Consider the following 15,780-nt stretch of genomic DNA (forward strand, 5'->3'; position numbering starts at 1 on the left):
TAAGAGGAAGATTAAGGGTAAGTTGTGAGTGGTTTGAATGGATGACAATATTGATTCCCTTGATCATACACTATTGAATATTTAAGTGCCTTAATGATGTCAAAATTTGGAAACCTTGGGCTCGTTGGATTCTCCTTGTCGAGCCGCTCGATTCGACTATAAGCATGTAACGTTTGGAAATTGTTTAGTCATCCAATTTATTGTTTGATCCTTCCAAATGCGATTCAGGTCCTCGATTTGGACCCATTTGGGCTCGGATTGAGTCAAATTTTGTATCGTTGGGTTCGTCTTTTCGAAACATTCAGGTCAATTATAAGTTTGCTTAAATCGGAGTTCATATAATCCTGAATTTAATTTCGAAAATTTTCCCCTTGATTTTGCCTCGAGATTTTTGCCCGATTAAGATAATTTTTTAATGATATATGAGAGAGAAATAGTGTTGAACATCCACATATGCGACAGAAATGCATACTGAACTTTATTCAAGTAGCAAACAGCCAAACATAATAAAAATGCCATATCCAGCAAAAGCCAATATTTACCAAAATAACACTCTTCCCTTTACGGAAAAAAATGCCAAAACTCAGCAATCGCAGATCTACAGCCGTAACGATTTACCAAAGAAAAACTCATACAGAATCCCCGCAAGCCCACCTCCGACGAACTGGGCAGCCCAGCACAGCCATATCCCATCCCAAACCCAGCCCACCACCGCCGGCCCAAACGAAGCCGCCGGGTTCATCACCGCCCCGTCAAACGACCCGCCCACCAGCACATTAGCCCCGACCGCAAACCCAATAGCCAACGGCGCCAAAGCCGCTTTTCCTCCCCCCAATTCGCCCTCCGCCGCCACCGCGCACACCGTTATGACAAGTCCAAACGTCTTAAATCCCTCAATCACCACTGCATTCGACATCGCCGCCACCGCTTCCGCCGGCGGCGGATCTGCTCCGGTCGCCACTTCCAGGAGTAAGGTCGCGGAAATCGAGGCCATGAGCTGGGCAGCGATGTAGAGGATCGCGCGGACGAGGGTTATGTGGCCGCCGAGGAACAGGGCGAAGGTAATCGCTGGGTTTACGTGGCCGCCGGAAGTCTTCGCTGATGCAGCCACCGCCGCAGAGAGGGCGAAGGAGTTGGATAAGGCAGATATAAGAAGCCCGGTCGGCGTCTGACCACCACCACCAGCGAGCTTTCCTGCGCTATTTAAGGTTCAGAATTATTAGGGCAAAATTAAAGAGAGTGAGTGAGCGGAAAGAAGGGGATGGATGATTACGGAAGGAGACCGAGGAGCCTTGGGAAGCAAAGACGAAGAGGAGAGTTGAGAAGAACTCGGCAATGGCGGATTTGAGGACTGCGGGTCGAGTGAATTCCTCGCTAGTTCCCATATCTAAGCGGGAGATTGGCATATCTTCTTCTTCTTCCTTCCTTCCTTCCTTCCTGCAACAAAGGGAAGAAGCGAGTCGAGATTTTGTCTCTGTACTGTGCCGATATGGTTTGCTGGAGACAGGCTTGCGATAATTACGGATCAAGCAATGGAAATGGCGATTTATGGTGGATGGACAATTGGGACGATACGGTAACGATAATGTAGGGCAGCTTTTTTTTTTTTTTTTGGAATAAAGATTTAATGAGCTATTTAATTTATTTAGTACAGAAAGAAATTCTTTGGGGTAGCCATTAATGAGGAATGAGACTGGTTGATGATGAGGGTGGAATTTAAATATTGTTTGATCTGAATTAAATTTGTTGTATAATATTTTATTTTTTATTTTGTTCATTTGATAGCTCAAGAATACTCATTAGATTTGTTCATGAAAATGCTTGTTTGATAGTTAAAAAAAAATTATCTAAATATGTTCGTTCACAAACATAGCTCGTTAAAGCTCGTTAAACACTAAATGAACCGAACATAAACCAACCTTTTTTTGGGACAGTTAGGGGATTTGAACATGAGACACGTGGGAGAAAATGCTTCGATCAACCAACGAGTTGCACACACGATGTCCCCATCACCAACCTTGTAAGCCACTCTCCCAACCTCCCATCATTGCTCAAGCCCCCATTATCATCACTTAATCGCTGTCTCGCAGCACCCTTAACCGCTTAAGCCACTATCGTCACCCTAATCTTGATCTCCAACATCCTCATCTTAGCAAAAAATTATTCTATGCAGAGTCCGGATGTAGCTTTATATCTGTACACCAATAAAATCACGACCAAACCCGTCTTCATTTTCAATCTAAGTGTCGCAATTTTATTAAAGTTCGGACACATCTACGTTCGGACACCCTTAGCAATCCTGTTCTACAATTTTTCTTTAAGTTTATTTACATCAAGAAACTCCATTTTTGTGCTGAGGTATGAAAAATTGATTTTAATAAACTTTCTAAGAACGATATTTAAATATTTATTTGGTAGGATGCATATTCTTAAAAAAATAATTTCATATAGGGTTATGTATAGGGGTGTCAATTTCAGGTCACGCGTCGGGTCAACTCGAACCCGACCCGCTTCGGGTTCAAGTCAACCCAAACCCGAAAATTTCGGATTGGTTTCGAGTCGAATTTTCAGGTCGGGTCCAATATTGACACCCCTAGTTCTGTTGAGATATTCTTATCTTTATTGATTACTTAAAGTCAACATAGCGTTAGTTATTGAATGTTATTAACGAGGCGACAGACTGATTACTTCCACAATATGAACTGACATCTCTAACACGAATGCATATATTATAGAACATGTGCTGAAGAAGACAAATGGCTTTCAGATTAAAAAAGCCTAAATGAATCTCAGCTTTTCTTATTAAGTAATTAGTTAAATAATCTTCTAAATAAGATTAATATAAAACTTATTATATTCTCAAACACAAACAAAGTCAGACAACAATTATCATGTGATTTTATGAATAATTTACTATGTAAACCAATAACACTAAAGCTTCGTTAGAGACAGCTTTTTTTGTCTGCTTTCTACAACAATATTTTAGTTAAAAATTGTATTAAAAGCATTAAAAAAATAATAATCAAAAGTTGTTCCAAACGAAACCTAAATAATCATAGCAAAGCATAAGGCAATAATATTAAATAAAATCACTTTTGTAAGATTCGCTGCAGAAAGTTATGGGAAAGCAGAACAGTCACAACTACCCACCATTGCTTAATTTGGTTGGTGGGCGAGTGCAGTTGAGTACCCCCAACCCGCATTCGATTCCCCTCGAACGACAACACCTTTTCAGTAGAGCACAATTAAGTGCGGGCCAGGAGGTTTTATGGTGGGTGCCTCTTCCAGGTCAACCGAGAATTAGTCAAACCGCCAAACGCCTCACAAACTGAGGTGGCAACAGGTGGATAAAAGCCTTAGTTCTTTTGAGACATTAATTGCGCTAGCAGCAAAATAAAACCAAAAAACTATAAAAACACCATTGCAATAATAATGTTAAGTTACCATCATCATTGTAATCAACAACAATTACAAGCCTTTATCCCATTACGTGGAATTAGTTATATGAATTCTTTTCCTTCATTGTGTCCTAATCATGGAACACAAATCTTAGAAACTTCTAAGTAAAGTCTAATTCCAAATATATCAGCAAAACAATGAGGCGAAGAAGCCAACTTACAGGTTGCTATCACAAACACCCAATTTGTAGCTCAAAAGAAGCACAAATGAACCGAGTAAGAGAATCTGAAAGCCAGCCCAGCAAACCGAAGAAATAAATCCACTATGAACCTTCATTCTTCTTTCATTGCTAAGTGATTTGCTAATGCCGTAGGAAAGAAGGATACCCATCTCTGAATGCTTCTGCAATTTCCAGCTCTCTGTGCCCACTGAGGATATCAAGCTTTGTATTTGGATCATCCCTGCAGTGACGTGAACTGTATCTGTTGCATTGGCTGATGCTGCAGAAGTTTTTCCCACTATTTTGCTAATTGCAGCAGCTTCAACAGCAAGCGCAGGGGGAGCTGAAATGGCATTCAACAGAGTTGCAAGTCGTTTTGTTAATGTTTTGTCCTGACAATCTTTAAGCTCTCCATCTGTCAGACAAATTTTAAGAACTTCAGATTTCAGCAGGATATCACCACTTGTTTGAGATAATTGATTTAACAAAATTTTTGAACTTGAAATGCAAAAACTAGAAATGTTCATCAATAGTCCAACATTTCTTAATGAGACTATCGTGTTTTTTAACAGTAAAAAGTACTCTTTATAATCAAAGTAAATTATTCAATGAACGGAACAAAGAAATATTTTATACAACTATCCAAAATAAGAGACAAAGAGTTAACTAAAAAGAAGATGCCCAATAATAAAGATTCAAGTTCAACTATGATTCCCATGGAGGCAGGGGCGGAACCGGCTTTAATTTTGAGGGGGGGCAAAAATACAGCACAAAAAATAATTAAATATTAAAAAAATAATATTATATATCTATATATTACGAAAAGTTTTTTTAAAAAATTAAGTAAGAAAAATAAAGAAAAAATGTATAATTAAACTGTTATTAAAAGCATGAAAGAAAATATTAGAATTAAATGTGAAGAAATATATAGATATTTTAGGACAAGTTAGGACAAAAGAGGAAAAAAAAATTTTTAGGGGGGGCAAAAAAAAATTTAAGGAGGGGCAAAAAAATTTTTTACTCTCTTATAATTTTTTTTAAAAAAATTTTTACTCCTATAAAAAAAATTTTTTTTTTGAGGGGGGGCAATTGCCCCCCCTAAGTACACTACAGTTCCGCCCTTGCATGGAGGTTTTCGGAGCTCATGAGCTGTTCTGAGTAATTTGGCTAATAAAACTTTTCAAATAAATTTGGATAATCTTAGTGAATGCCAAAAAATGGAGAAGATACATTTTGATATCATCTTGTTGTAGCAGGATTTACGTGCAAAGGAGAAGCACAAGATTATGGCAGTTATAGGAGAATCAAACTTAAGTCATGGAATAGAGTAATGGATCACAGGCTTAAGAAATCATGTTGGTAAAATAAATATTGATCATAAAGGTGATTTTGATACCAAAGCAATACATGGAAAGCAAAGAGAGGTGTATATGATTTTTATTGATCTTAATAAGACATGCAATTGAATACCACCTCAACAACGGATAATTGATATGGACTTTGGATAGGAAGATCAAATATGGAGATGATTTTTGTGCTAAAGTGATAAATGAAAAAATAAAAAGAGAAAATAAATGTTTTGTATATAGTTTTTATTGATGTTAAGAAGGCACGTGATCTAATACCACAAAAAAATGTTTAGAAATACATTAAATAGAGAAAAAGGTGTCTCGTAGATTTATTCAAAATATGAAAAATATGCATGACAAAGCATGGTTATCACTTGAAATTAGTTGCAGAGAGACTAAAAAATTCTCAGACATAAGATGGTTCTACCAATGAGAATCATTAAATTTGTATATTATTGCATTAATCATAAAGATGCTTCAAAAGAATATTCCAATTATGAAATCATGTTGCATGGCAGTTGGAGATAACATGTCTAATTGAAGAGATCTCTCTTGATAGTAGGCTTCTAAATAAGCCATAAATAAAAGAACAAGTTCTATTCAAATTTGGCTCGTTGATTCTTTTAATGCTCACGTTCAGTTGGTGTTCATCAATTTTTTTCAATGCCCACGCTCAGTTGAGCCACAAATTAAATTTCCTGAACTTGTTCACAAATATAAACAAACGCAAAAACATATATCAATCCAAGAGAGATTTTCATTATTCTTAATAAAAAAGAATGATAAGTAATTAAACTCAATACCTCAGCATACAAAGAGAAAACCTACTAAGCATAATATTTATACATTATAACATAGCTTATTTTTTGCAATATATACTCACAGAAATTATAAATATTTAATATTTAAAACAGATATCTGAACTCAAAAAAATGAAGAATTGTTTGTGTTGCATTTGTTAAGAAATTGAGCTTAAATATGGTGCTCATGTTAGATTCATTAGTTAACGAACAAAAAAGAAGCATGAGTTACTTAACAAGCCGATCATTACTTGCTCGCAAACATTTATGTGGGCACCCTAAGTGACACAAATGTATAGTTAGAATAATGAAAAAAACATTTAGAAAATAAGGAACTTAGGGTTAGCAGAATAAAATTTGAGTAGTATATACTTTAAGATCATGTAGTGAAAAATAAAATTGAATAATTAAATCATTTATAAAAATGTAAAATATGCTCCAATAAGACTAGTATATAACTTTAAAACTTAAGAAATTAAAATGAATAAAACAACCACTAAATTAGCATGAATAGAGCTTTCTAAATAAGATTTAAGCAAAATAATATAACAAATCCAAATAGGATGATAAGGCTGAGGATGATTATGATGATATCAATTGTATTATTATTATTTTTTTAATGATGATATCAATTGTATAGTTTTAGCACCTCACTTCAATAAGGTGAGCGGTAAGAGTGGCCCCAAGTATCTTAGGCATTGGGAAGCCATATCTCTATAAAAACAATTAATGCATTTTTACAACATAAAAAAATGTAGAGTGTACGAGAAGGAAGTATATTTGTTTCATGGAAGGCCATAATCAAACCACTAGCAAAATGTAGTAGAATATTGAAAATTGATAAGAACATAGACAATAGAAAAAAATTTGAATCAATAGCCCATACCTGCTATGTGATTCCCATTCCACCCACTTAAAGGATCATCATTGATGGGTGCCCTTTGAAGTGATTCATAAGCTTCTAAATTTTGTCGAACAGGAACGTCCTTGCCAGATGAGCAGCTTGCAACAACCTGTAGCACATCCAATTCAGATTTATAAACTTGGAAAATATGTAAATCACATCAAGATCATTAGAAATTAATACACCTTAGAGGAGGCACTTGACTCAAGCCGTGGTTCAAAGGAATCTGGAATGGGATAGTTTAAGTTATCTTCTGTGGCATCATAGTAGGCCATTAATTCATCCAGAAAATCAAATTCAACCTTAGGCGCCAATGAAGTTTCATTTGTGAGGCCATCTTCTAAGCATGGAACTTCATGGAAAACAGCGTCATAATATACCAAGTTACCATCAGCCAATGGGCCAGAAGGATATTGTGATGGCATGTCATCAAGATTATCAGCATCTTGAGGTAGAATTTCAGAATGACCCACTTCATCCACAGAAGATTTATTATTGCATCTCTCCATGCAGCAATCAGTTGACTCTATATTGAGAATGGCACTTGCGTTTTCCTCACCAAAAATATCCTTCAACTGCACATATGCATTATTCTGGATAGAAGAGGAATTTGACTGATATTCAAGAGCCTTCTGTTTTCCAAGCCTATTCAATGATATTTTGCGTTCTTCCATAGTAGGGAAATCTGCATCTGGAGGCAAATCACCATCATAACCCTGCTCTTTCAAACATTCAATAAGAAAATTAGATGGATCCTCCATGTCACAACCATGGTCTTCGTCATCAGACCTTGCAATGTGAGGGACAACATCCACATGTTGAGTGCTTGATTCCTCATCCTGAGATAAATTATGTATACAAATTATAAAAGTTGAAATTGCAGGATGCACTCAAAACTTTGAGTTGGAGTGATTTAACCGAACAATGTAGTACAACTGCAACAATAAGCCTTTATCCCATCATCTAGGGTTGAATGCATGAATCATTTTTCTCCATTGTGTCCAATTAAGAATCAAAATCTTATTTAAATCTAATAAAAAAATCATTTCTAATATTTTCTAACCAAGTTTTTTTTAGTGTATCTCTACCATTCTTAACATAAGCCAAATTCAATACATCTACTCTTCTAATAGGGTCACCGGAAGGCAAGCGTTTTATGTGACCAAAACATCTAAGGTGACTCTCTCTAATCTTACCTACCACTTGAGCTACTCCAACCTTTTCACATATATATTGATTTGCATTTTGTCTCTAAGTGTAAAGCCACTCATCCACTTGAGCATCCTGATCTCTGCAACACTTAACCTAATTTTATGCTTCTCTTTTAATGGCCAATGTTTTGCACCACAAAGCATTGCAGGTCCATCACCACCATTTTATTAAATTTCCACTTTAGTTTGAGGGGTACTTTTCTATCACACAACATGCCTAAAGCATTCCTCCATTTCAACAATCCAACTTGAATTCTACTAGTTATATCTCCATCTATTTCACCATTGCTTTGAACAATAGTCCCAAGATATCTAAAAACAAGCACTCTCTTTAATGACTTAATCACACACTGTTGTTGTCGGGTCCCAAGCTCTATATGAGAAAAGTGGATGATTGCGTTAGGTAGTCAATAACTAGTGTAAACTTGTCGAACAATCATGAAATGAATCATTTAACAAAACAATGTATGTGATTGAATATACCGAAGAAAGGACCTTACATGTAAAGAAGGGGAACTTTATCTAAAGTCACATGGTTGACTATAATTTTTATGGCTCAACTATTTTTTTATAGTCCAAATTATGAATTTGACTACTATTATTTGAATGTGATTACAGAAATAATTGAGATGATACTACTGCTACTGTTTTAAATCTGGTTACTTAAGTAATGGATTTTATTATTCAAACTCTTAATGTGGATGTTGGTTGATCTCAACAAAGTATCTACATTAAAAAATATATATATATATTAGAATGTAATACAGAACACAACAAAACTGCATTAAAATAGCTTTTTGGAACAAAAGATTTTCAAAATCTACACAAACAAGGAAGCCCCATAAGTTTCATCTAGAAAATGCAAAGCTTGGAAGCATGATGCAGAAATTAGTGACACATGTCAAAAGTTTCGTATTACCAGGAGAAAATCGCCCAACTGAACAAAATCACGTACACAAGGATCCATAAGCGCATCATCTCTAGCCTCATTTACTAGGACAACGTTAGCATCCTCTTCTTCCTCCAGCTCCCATTCTTCTTCTATAAACGGTGCGCCATACTGGGCTCCATTCTGTGGTCCAGCACCAGTTTTCTGAAAAATCCTGCACACCACGTAGCCATCCTTCCACAGAAAAAAAAAGCACAAATTCAATAAACGCAAAAATAAGATGTTTCACTTCTTCACTAACTAAACAAAAAATTTTAAAAATGGAATCTGCAGAGGAAATAATTTAAGGTTCATTCTATATACCTGGAAAGAGAGAGCGCTTATGAGAGAGAAAAATTCAACAAAAACTATAAATTCAACGTCAACAAAAAGCTTATTTTATATACCTGCTGAATCCCAGAGCTAGAAAGATTCTCGTCCTCTAAACGATATTCGTGCATGACCCAATTGGTTCGCTGACCGCGCGGTGCCCGACCGGCATGATAAACTAGGGTTTTCTTCATGCCGATGGTACGAGATCGACTCTGAATGGGCCTATCCTTGCCGGTTGTCTTCCAATAACCCTCTACAGTGGCGCGATTGGTGCGACAGCGATTAGAATACTTCCTACCCAAGGAGGTAAAGAAGTACCACTCCAAGTCGCGACTCCGGAGGCGCGAGAGTGGCGGGAGTTCCCACGGCTCGGCTCCATATACATCGACCTCAGAGATTGCATCGACGCGGATTGGCCGGCCGGTAACCTTCCGCTTGAGGTAATAGCTCACAAGCTCCTCATCCGTTGGGTGAAATCGGAATCCAGGGGCTAGTTGCGTCGGATCAGGAGAAGAAGGCGGCGGCAGCGGAAGCGGCATCGCCGCCGCGGTTCTGGAGGAGGAGGCTTCGCCGATCATCGAGAAAATGTGGGGTAAAATCAAGTGTGGCCAGGCTAGCACCACACGACTCTTTAAGCTCCTGGGGTCAATTAGGCGAAAGAAAAATCTAGAATAAATTTTAAAAAGTAAATATAAATATTATAAAATATAATATTATATTTATTTAATTATACAAATTAATAAGTTTATTAGTAAATATAATTGAAATAATAATCATCTCAATAAAAACTTGGGAGTAATTCACATAAAATATATTTGATTTTTTTTAATAGTTTGATACCAATATATTTATTTTTAGTAGAATTAAAAGTGAGATTATAATAATTAAATTATATTTGAAAGGTCAAATTATAAAAAGAAGCATGGTCGATACATAAATATGCAGATGAATTATAATCGTGTTTAGGGAGGAGAACTGAAGAATAATATACAAAATATGAATTAAAAGCATGTTTTGCAACATAAAACTACTAAATTTAATCCTACATCACAAATGAATAGAAAGAAAAATAAACACATGCCATCTGAAACATGATTATTTATGAACCTAACACCCAATCTTAGAAAAGTGAACCATCAAATCTATGTATTTGAGCATGCCACAATCAACTCATTGATAATTTAATTAAAGGAAATAAATATATGAGCTGGATATTGAGGTTTTGTTTTGTTGATTGGGATTTGGATATTCATATTGCAAATTGAGGTGGTTGGTTTCATAAATAGCAAGTTTTGTGTATCATACAAGAAATTGCCCAGAGAATAAAAGATGGAGTCTGCGTTAAAATCAAAACTGAATTAAACAATTTATTTCAACTCAAGGAAAATAACATACTTAGTTGAGCTACTCATCCCTTGTGATGGGGTTGGAGTTGCTTGTTGATGACTTGTTTCAAGACATGAATTGCATAATAAAGCAAAATTTCCAGTTCGTGCAATATCAAAAAAACTCTGAAAATAATTAAACATCTGTAAACAATAGAAAAAATCCTGCAAAGTGGGGCAAAAATAAAAGCCGTACTAGCAAGCACACACACCTTTGCACTTTTGACAGAGAGAAAGTTTCATAGAAGGCAAGGGACCAACGGCATTCTGAATTGCAGCTTCCAACATGTTGAGCGAAGCGCCAGTGCATGACTTCAACACTTCACGAAGGTTCTTGACATTTTTCAAGAAAATGAAATCTGAAGGATTCATTTTGGTTCTACTAGCATGAATCTCGAATTTATAAGCTGAAACAACCTAAAATGCCAACAACAATGTTTAGAAACAACTTGGCCTCATCAGTGCATAACAAGAAAATCAACAAATGCAGAGGTTGAATTAACAAAGGACTAACTCTTTTTCCTTGGCATGAGGCGCAGGAGCATAATACTCCATTTCCCGTGATTATACCCTAAAGCCCGACATTCTGCACAATAACTCAACATTGAACAATCCCAGTCAAGCTATAGTGATGCCAAAGACCTTAAGGTGGAAACTACTATTTGTGAATGGCAAAACAAATTGTTTCAGATCCAACATAAGATTACATCATACCTCCCGGGCATGAAATGTACTTCACAGGCAATCCCTCGAGCAACCCAGTACCTAGGAGGTCTCTGACATTAGATGGGAACTTTGTCAATGTTATCTTCTTTGACATCTTCAATTCCATCTTCTTTTTGACGTTGCTCTTAGACTCTCATTAAGTGCGTCGTTATCCCCTTTTGAATCCTCTGATTCAACAAAAATAACACTATTGAGTGTATAACCATTTGCTACTGCAGATTCTTCAACTGCAGTACTAAAGACCTTGTGAACCTCCTTGTAGATGTTACTATAGGTTTCTCTAATGGAGCACCATCATGCGTCCCATTGTCCACATCGAATTTTGAAAGTATAGCTACTGATACATAACCTTCATGTTCACCTTTTATTGACTCCTCTAGCTGGCCAGTTTCAAAATCTAGTCCACCGCAGTTGTAAACAACTATTGGGATTTCCATCACGTCTACTTGTTGAACTATAAGAGGAACTTCAACTATGGGTATTACTTTGCATTGGGCGCCTTGCTCAATTGAAGAAGAAGTTGCAGCAACAGGAAGCACTGACTTCAAGGTTGACCTTGTGAACCTCCTTAGTGGTTTTACTTCCCCTGGGATCTCTACCTACTCAATTTTAGGTGGAGTTGCAGCAACAGGCATAAGCTTCAAGACTGATCGAGTGAACCTCCTTATTGGCTTCTCTGCTAATCTGTTGCTAATCTTGGTGTCATGGCTGCCATCTAACACAATTGATTGCTTGGCTACTGATCCATTCATCAACGGACACTTGCTCACTTCTGAGGAAACTACTGCAGACTCTAAAGAAAAAGGTGGTGATGGAGTTGTTGTTCTATCTTGTTGAGTTTTGCAGTTTAACTTATGATACCGACTTTCCATAATTTGTATTTGACTTCTCCACTGGCAAATTATCCTTCTCCCCTCCCCCAACACCTTCACTAATGACTGGAACATTTGAACTGATGTTATCCTTCTCCAATTCTTCTTTACTGTAAGCCGAAATTGAAACACCAACGCCACCCTTGGGATGTCCATTATTTCGTGTATTAGTAATTGGGATATCAACAGTGACGGAACTTGGATAGACACCTCCGCCTGGAGAGAAATTGACCGACATCCTGCACAATTGACTCCTCCCGATGGAGAGCAATTGATCGACATCCATAGGCACCTCCGCCTGGAGAGTTATTATGTCCGATCACCGGAAGTCCAAACACTCAATTCAGATGAGTCACGTCACTCGAATATACTGGATTCCAGTATATTTTGGTGACGTGACACGTCTGAATTGATGTCAGGACGAATTCGAACACCGGAAATAATTTGCTCCAATGATGAGATTGTTGAAGGAGAAACCTATAACAAATTTTATAAAGTAAATATAAATATTATATAATATAAAATTATATTTATTTAGTTATATAAATTAATATTATAATAAATAAATAAATAAATAATCATGTTTAATAATATTATAATATCATTTTTTCTGATATAGTGATATTGTAATATATATTCAATTTGGATTTATATGCAGTTAATTTCAAATTCCAATTTATCAAAATTAGGAGCTTTAGAAATTTAAAGGCTCATAAAGCTTATCTCTTCTTGGAGAAATATATTGGTTGGGAGTTTTATCTAAGAGTTATTAGAGTGAAGCTTTATAGATTTTATTAATGTGAGATATCAATTTTCAAATAATTCATATTTATTTTTTATCTATTATGTGTTTTAACATATTTGTAAGGAAATGTTGAGCCATTCTTTCAAAAACAATTTATTTATTGCAATCACAGTATTCATTCTACTAAAAAATAAATTTATTGGTACTAAATAATGAAAAAAGTCAAATATTTTTGGTCAAATATAAGTTTATATGAATAGCTTCAAGTTTTTATTAAGGTGATCATTATTACAATTATATTTACTAATAAACGATTTTGAAAATTAGTGTAAATAATATAGATGATAAAAAGATGTTTTATGCAAATATTTATGTAATTATATATATTTTTACTTGAGATGGCTATAATTTTATTTATTTGGTTATTAAAATCTCTGCAATTAAAAAAAAATAAAAAAATGGTACAATTCAATGATATATAATTATGAAATGATTGCTTCAAATTAACAGATTAATAGGTTGTTTGTGACGGCTTTTTTATTGGTTCTTAAAGCTTTTTTTTCATATAAAAAAATTTAAAATTTTTAGTAAAAAATCGCTTTAAGAAGCAGTAAGAAAGCCATCACAAATGAAGCCTAAGTCTCTTATTTGATTAACGTGCTGCTTGGTATGTAGAATTAGGAGGGTAAAATAATTAACTTACGTACATTTGCCAAACGTAAGTAATTCTTCTGAAGCATTGGCGGTATATTGCCATGGGCCGTTCATGCGACTTCAAACCCCGCTCAAATTGAGCGAGTTACAAAACCTCGCTAGTTCACGTGGGGCAAAGCTTCCAACAAGAGACTTGCCATTTGCTTTTGCTTTTGCTTTTGCTTTTGCTGGCTTCTCTTTCGTTCTTGTCACAGCCGCAACGACAGCCTCATAAGAACACTAGCCTTATCAGTAACCCTAAAGCTTTCGGGATCTCGAACCAACTGCCGACGATTCCAACTGCGATTGCGCGTATGCCTTTACTAATTATTTGATTAGCGTATTGGATATCGTATCTATTCTCGCATCTCTGCAATTTTTGTTCTTGTTTAATCCAAGAGAAATTTATCTTTCCCGTGGATTTTGCATGTCCTGCATCTGTTCATGTGGGCCGATGTTTATATTTTGGTGTTTTTTGTTCTTTGACATTCTGTGCGTAGCTGTCATTCCGGCTTTCAACCATGCTTAGTCGAGATTACATAAGGAAATTACTCATTTTTTATCTTCCTGTAATTGTATTGCATTCAAATTTTTCCGTTCTTCTTATTTTTTACGCCTTTGCGGATGTCGACTGGTGTAGTTGATGAAGTTCTTGGAAGTTTTTTAAAGTTTTTGAGATGGAATTCCGTCTACATAAACATTTCTGCTTTGGCAATCCACATTCCTCAAAAATTTTGGTCCCGATATCCTGACTCAATATTTTCCCCTTTCATAGTTTTTTAGCAGTGGTTATAGAAGGACATAATCCCTTCATGTTATAGAAGGAACATAATCCCTAAACCAAACAACCCCTAAATGAATCTAAAATCATAATATTTTTAAATAATATTTTGAATTATGTAAATATGAGGGAGAGGGGAGGAAGTAGAATAGCTTCTGAGGTTGAGTGAGGGAGACGTGAGAATAAATAGTCGCATATATGATAATAATAGAAATTATTTAATTTGTAATAATTAAATAATATATAGTTGCATCATTAGTGGAAATAAATTAAAAAGAATTAAATGAAATAAAAAATTTTCATTATTATATAGTTGCGTAATTAATGGAAAGGCTGTAAAATTATTTCATGAATACTGTGTGAAAAAATTTATTGCACGCCACATATATTTGATGTTTTTTCTTATTTTGAGATTGAATACTGCATTGAGAATCAAATACAGTCTCGGGGTACTGGCACAATGTTCTACAATGAATTCAATATAAAAAATAGTGTTTAAAAAAATAATATTTTTATAATCAAACACAATTCATTACAAATCTTTCAAATACATTTATATTACATCTCATCATAAAAAAATAATGTAGATCACCTGCAAGATTATTCTAGACAGTTATTATAAAATCATCTCAAATAATTATATATTTGCATTTAATTTAAATTCACTACCCACCCTTGGTTATGCTCTTTTAATTTTAAAGGGGACTTAACATTTTACACCTGCAGAAAATTATGTTAGTTTAAATCTTTAATTTGCCCCCTTTGATTTAGCTCCGTAGGAGCATGACCACCTGCAGAAAATTCTATGAGCATCCAAATTATTTCTAACTTAGGGGTAATTTATCGTCCATCGCATCATTTCTCAAATTGCAGGAATAATTAAAAAATAAACAAACACATCAACCATTATAACCAACATGCAGTGAAAACCATGAGAAAGTTCGTCACACAACAACTAGAAATTAAACATCGACCTAAACTAAAGCTAAAATTGGTTATCCTAACAAACAAATCTAAGTGTGTATAGTATGTTGTGTGGTTTTGATATATCATATGTTAATTATTAGTTGAAGTTTTCTAATCAATTGAATTTTGTTTGTTGAAAGCTCAAGAGAAATTTGATATGTAAATTTAAGTTTTAGATGATTTAATATTTTTAAAGTTTATTTTTGGTTAGAATTTAGGGTATTTTAATTAAACATTTTTTGTCTTTATTTATTTATTTGATGATTTATTAAAAAAATATTGGTTGCTTATATAATTTGATGATTTATTAAATTTTTATGATTTTTTGATGATTTATATTTGTCGAGTTCGTCCGCATTCCAACTATATTGCATTTTAAAACATCTCCATAAGATTTCAAATATTAAATTAGCCTATGTCTGTATTTGCTGCCAAGTATGGTGAAAAATTGAATATGGGGAACAATAG

At 35.0% G+C, this 15,780-nt stretch overlaps 2 protein-coding genes and 1 long non-coding RNA gene across 4 annotated transcripts; all 3 read right to left on the bottom strand.

Annotated features, from left to right (window-relative positions):
• Positions 1-454: 454 nt before the first annotated feature.
• LOC110103330 (aquaporin TIP1-1-like) lies at positions 455-1,601 on the bottom strand. Its single transcript, XM_020832000.2, has 2 exons — positions 1,274-1,601; positions 455-1,194 (listed from the first exon to the last, which is right to left on the bottom strand). Exons 1-2 carry the CDS (start codon positions 1,404-1,406, stop codon positions 599-601), a joined length of 729 nt encoding a protein of 242 aa, XP_020687659.1. The 5' UTR covers positions 1,407-1,601; the 3' UTR covers positions 455-598.
• Positions 1,602-3,408: 1,807 nt separating this feature from the next.
• Positions 3,409-9,762, bottom strand: LOC110103331 (NAC domain-containing protein 78). The gene is made up of 5 exons (XM_028693403.1): positions 9,219-9,762; positions 8,803-9,006; positions 6,858-7,511; positions 6,655-6,781; positions 3,409-4,034 (listed from the first exon to the last, which is right to left on the bottom strand). The coding sequence occupies exons 1-5, from the start codon at positions 9,720-9,722 to the stop codon at positions 3,616-3,618; spliced, it is 1,908 nt and encodes a 635-aa protein (XP_028549236.1). The 5' UTR covers positions 9,723-9,762; the 3' UTR covers positions 3,409-3,615.
• Positions 9,763-10,537: 775 nt separating this feature from the next.
• On the bottom strand, positions 10,538-12,603 carry LOC114579294. Of its 2 annotated transcripts, XR_003700217.1 has the most exons (4): positions 11,244-12,603; positions 11,044-11,115; positions 10,742-10,946; positions 10,538-10,655 (listed from the first exon to the last, which is right to left on the bottom strand). It is a non-coding gene; the product is annotated as an uncharacterized LOC114579294 (long non-coding RNA). The 2 variants fall into 2 exon arrangements; XR_003700216.1 differs by having other exon boundaries at positions 11,044-12,603.
• Positions 12,604-15,780: the final 3,177 nt, after the last annotated feature.

This window comes from Dendrobium catenatum, unplaced genomic scaffold (genome assembly GCF_001605985.2).
Source record: "Dendrobium catenatum unplaced genomic scaffold, ASM160598v2 fragScaff_scaffold_266, whole genome shotgun sequence".
NCBI classification, from domain to species: Eukaryota; Viridiplantae; Streptophyta; class Magnoliopsida; order Asparagales; family Orchidaceae; genus Dendrobium; species Dendrobium catenatum.